The sequence below is a fragment of the Amia ocellicauda genome, chromosome 2 (assembly GCF_036373705.1).
Source record: "Amia ocellicauda isolate fAmiCal2 chromosome 2, fAmiCal2.hap1, whole genome shotgun sequence".
Classification (NCBI taxonomy): Eukaryota; Metazoa; Chordata; class Actinopteri; order Amiiformes; family Amiidae; genus Amia; species Amia ocellicauda.
In genome coordinates this window covers 29,777,889-29,781,239 of record NC_089851.1, presented here as the reverse complement: position 1 = coordinate 29,781,239, position 3,351 = coordinate 29,777,889, and the positions used below count along the sequence as shown (strand labels likewise).

At 37.1% G+C, this 3,351-nt stretch overlaps 1 protein-coding gene across 1 annotated transcript; it reads left to right on the top strand.

Annotated features, from left to right (window-relative positions):
• Positions 1–1,341: 1,341 nt before the first annotated feature.
• Positions 1,342–2,923, top strand: mc4r (melanocortin 4 receptor). The gene has a single exon (XM_066722298.1). It carries the CDS (start codon positions 1,767–1,769, stop codon positions 2,787–2,789), a length of 1,023 nt encoding a protein of 340 aa, XP_066578395.1. The 5' UTR covers positions 1,342–1,766; the 3' UTR covers positions 2,790–2,923.
• Positions 2,924–3,351: the final 428 nt, after the last annotated feature.

The following is a 3,351-nucleotide window of genomic DNA, read 5'->3' as shown; positions in this document are numbered from 1 at the left end:
TACATCTTTTTAAGTGGGACTTGTGTTCAAATGATACGGTGGATGAGCTATTATTTGTATTTCAGTCTCCATTAAAATGCAGACTGGAAATTGTTTTAATGTACAATAATAATAAAAAAATACATCAGTGCATAAATATATACTATTTTATATGCATACCAATGATCTCATAAGAAAATGTTTTTTTGTATAGGCATTTTGTAGCAAACACTTTCTCTACAACCTCCTATTAAGTTAAATCCATCCATCAATTCCAGTATGGTTTAAGGTCAGGGCAATGATGAGTCCAAGACATCCATTATACATCTCATTTGCATCCTGTTTAGTCTTGTGTTGGTTCTAGAGTCTTTGTCATGCATAAAAAACAGCTCTTTATTAGAAATTGTTACTTGTAAATGTTACATAATGTTGAATGATTAAATAGTACTATGCTTTTACAAATATACCCCCTGTTTAAACTCTCAAGATCAGCCCAAGTTCATATATTAATACACCAGTTAAGCAGGGGAATCAATAGGTGGACTGCAGAACCTCCAGCATATTGAGGATGAACTGCAAAACTGGGGTTTTGGTGGTTGTTGTTTTTTAGTTCTGTGGTTCTGCTGTATTTGTGGTTGTTGTTGTTTTTTTACTGTTTACTCTTTCACTCTTTCAGTCTCTCTTGATGTTACATTATATGCAAGAAGCTGTTAATTACTGACACAGACTATTTTTAATGTATTAATTACAATAACCTTTTTTCTTAATATGAGTTGCCACCAGTTTCTGCAATTCATCTTATTTTGACATGACATTTCAACTCTTACAGTCTTTCAACCACTTTACAGTCCCATTTCAGTGATCTTTACCCGATCTTTATATATATATATGGGTGGAAGCTATTACACATACATATGTCTCATAAAATTAATACATATTTATCATACAATTCATACATATGAATCATACAGTTCAGACGTTATAAACATTACACTAAAAACAGTAAAGAATAAAACAGGTGAAGATAAGGTTGAATGGTAAAGGTTAATACTCTCTATAATTTAAACTTTCATGCAAAACATCCAAAATAGTGTGGCATATACATTCACAATATTTTTTTGTTTTAATATATATTTTAATGTAATATATATAAAACATTATCTTTAATACATTCATAAATAAGATCCACTTTGGTCACATTAATAGAAAACCTGCAAACTGCCTTTAGTTTCAGCCCTGCTCTCTCTTGCCTACTTGATTTCTTATTGGCTGGTGAAAAAAAAAAAAAACAGTGGGAGGGGGCTCTGTACAGGCAGTGCAGAGTACAGTGTTATAAAATAGCTAGCGATAGCTTAAGCCTGCTAAAGGATGATACACATTCTGTGTGCTCCATTGACAGATGAGGATTAGCACATCTCAAAGACAGGTTCAAATGGCACTTTGAATGCTGCCTTCTTTTCTTCTGGCACACTGGCAGTCAGATGAAACAGACAGAGAAGACAAGCTGCAAAAGCTGTGAATTACCAAATGTCAAGAAAAGATGAAGCTGCTTCTGAAAGCTAAAAGTTGGCAAGCGGAAGGTTTTCACCACAATCTAGTAAGTACACTCTTGTTTTACCCTTTGCAATGCTGCCAAGTGCCTATTTCTGGGTGCTTTGGGACTGTTAAATTGTTCAATGTGCAGGATGCGTTGAGGAAAATCTGTCTTGTACAGAGCATTTAAGGAGTGCTAGTCCCATCCCAGCTGTAAGCATGTGAACTGAGATGGTGTGAGTAGCAAAGCATTCATGGTTAAAAAAAAAGTGAAAATGAACTCCACACACCACTACGGATTAAGTCACACTTATCACCCTAGGAATCACAGCTCAGGTGCGTACGCTGTCAGCAATGGATCATGTGAAAAGGACACCTCTTCTGGATGTTATGAGCAGCTTTTGATCTCCACAGAAGTGTTCTTGACCCTTGGGATTGTGAGCCTCCTGGAGAATATTTTGGTCATTGCGGCCATTGTAAAGAACAAGAACCTGCATTCGCCAATGTACTTTTTCATCTGTAGCTTGGCCGTGGCTGACATGCTGGTCAGCGTCTCGAATGCATGGGAGACCATCGTGATGGCGTTGATCACCAGCGGGCACTTGACAATCCAGGAGAATATGATCAAAAATATGGACAATGTGTTCGACTCCATGATTTGCAGCTCTCTGTTGGCCTCCATTTGCAGCCTGCTTGCCATTGCAATAGACCGATACATCACAATCTTCTATGCCCTGCGCTACCACAACATCATGACAGTGAGGAGAGCAATGCTAATCATTACCTGTATCTGGACCTTCTGCACTGTCTCTGGCATCTTGTTTATTATTTATTCTGAAAGCACTACAGTCATAATTTGCCTTATCACCATGTTTTTCACTATGCTTGCACTGATGGCTTCTCTCTATGTGCATATGTTTATGCTGGCACGGCTGCACATGAAGAGGATTGCTGCTCTCCCAGGCAATGGTACGATCCACCAGGGTGCCAACATGAAAGGAGCCATCACCCTGACCATCCTGCTTGGTGTCTTTGTTGTTTGCTGGGCGCCTTTCTTTCTCCACCTCATCCTTATGATCTCTTGCCCCCGTAACCCCTATTGTGTCTGTTTCATGTCTCATTTTAATATGTACCTCATCCTTATAATGTGCAACTCAGTGATCGACCCATTAATATATGCATTCCGCAGCCAGGAAATGCGTAAGACTTTCAAAGAGATCTTCTGCTGGTACGGCTTGCCCGGGTTGTGTGTCTGTGAACTGCCCAGCAGGTACTAAGAACTTACAGAGCACAATTAAAACAGTAAATCCTGGCTGCACAGATGTAATGATAATTTCAAAGAAATGGTAATGTGACTTTACCTTAGCTTTACTGAAGTGAAATGTATCATATTAAATTGATTTATTTTAAGATGTGCTGATTAGTATATATATATATATATATATATATATATATATATATATATATATATATATATATATATATATATTATCATTGTAAACAATCAAATAGGAACAAAGAGTGAGATCATGAACCTCATTCTCCATAGCATGTTCTACAACTGGTTGAGATAGAGAGAGAGAGAAAGAGAGAGAGAGAGATGTTCTTTGCTCCTGGTAAATGCCAAAAATAGGTATAAAAAAAGCCTTGTTATCTTTTTATCAAAGTCAAAATTACATTACTTCTACTTTAACTATAAGATTGGATCAATCTGCTGGGTAAATAAATAACTAATGTTTTGTAACATTTGGCAAATATTTGTTCTTTCACTGCCTGGAAATGTGTAAGCATTTGTGTTGACTGTCATAAAACACAGTACTGGATGACTGGCCCCATGGA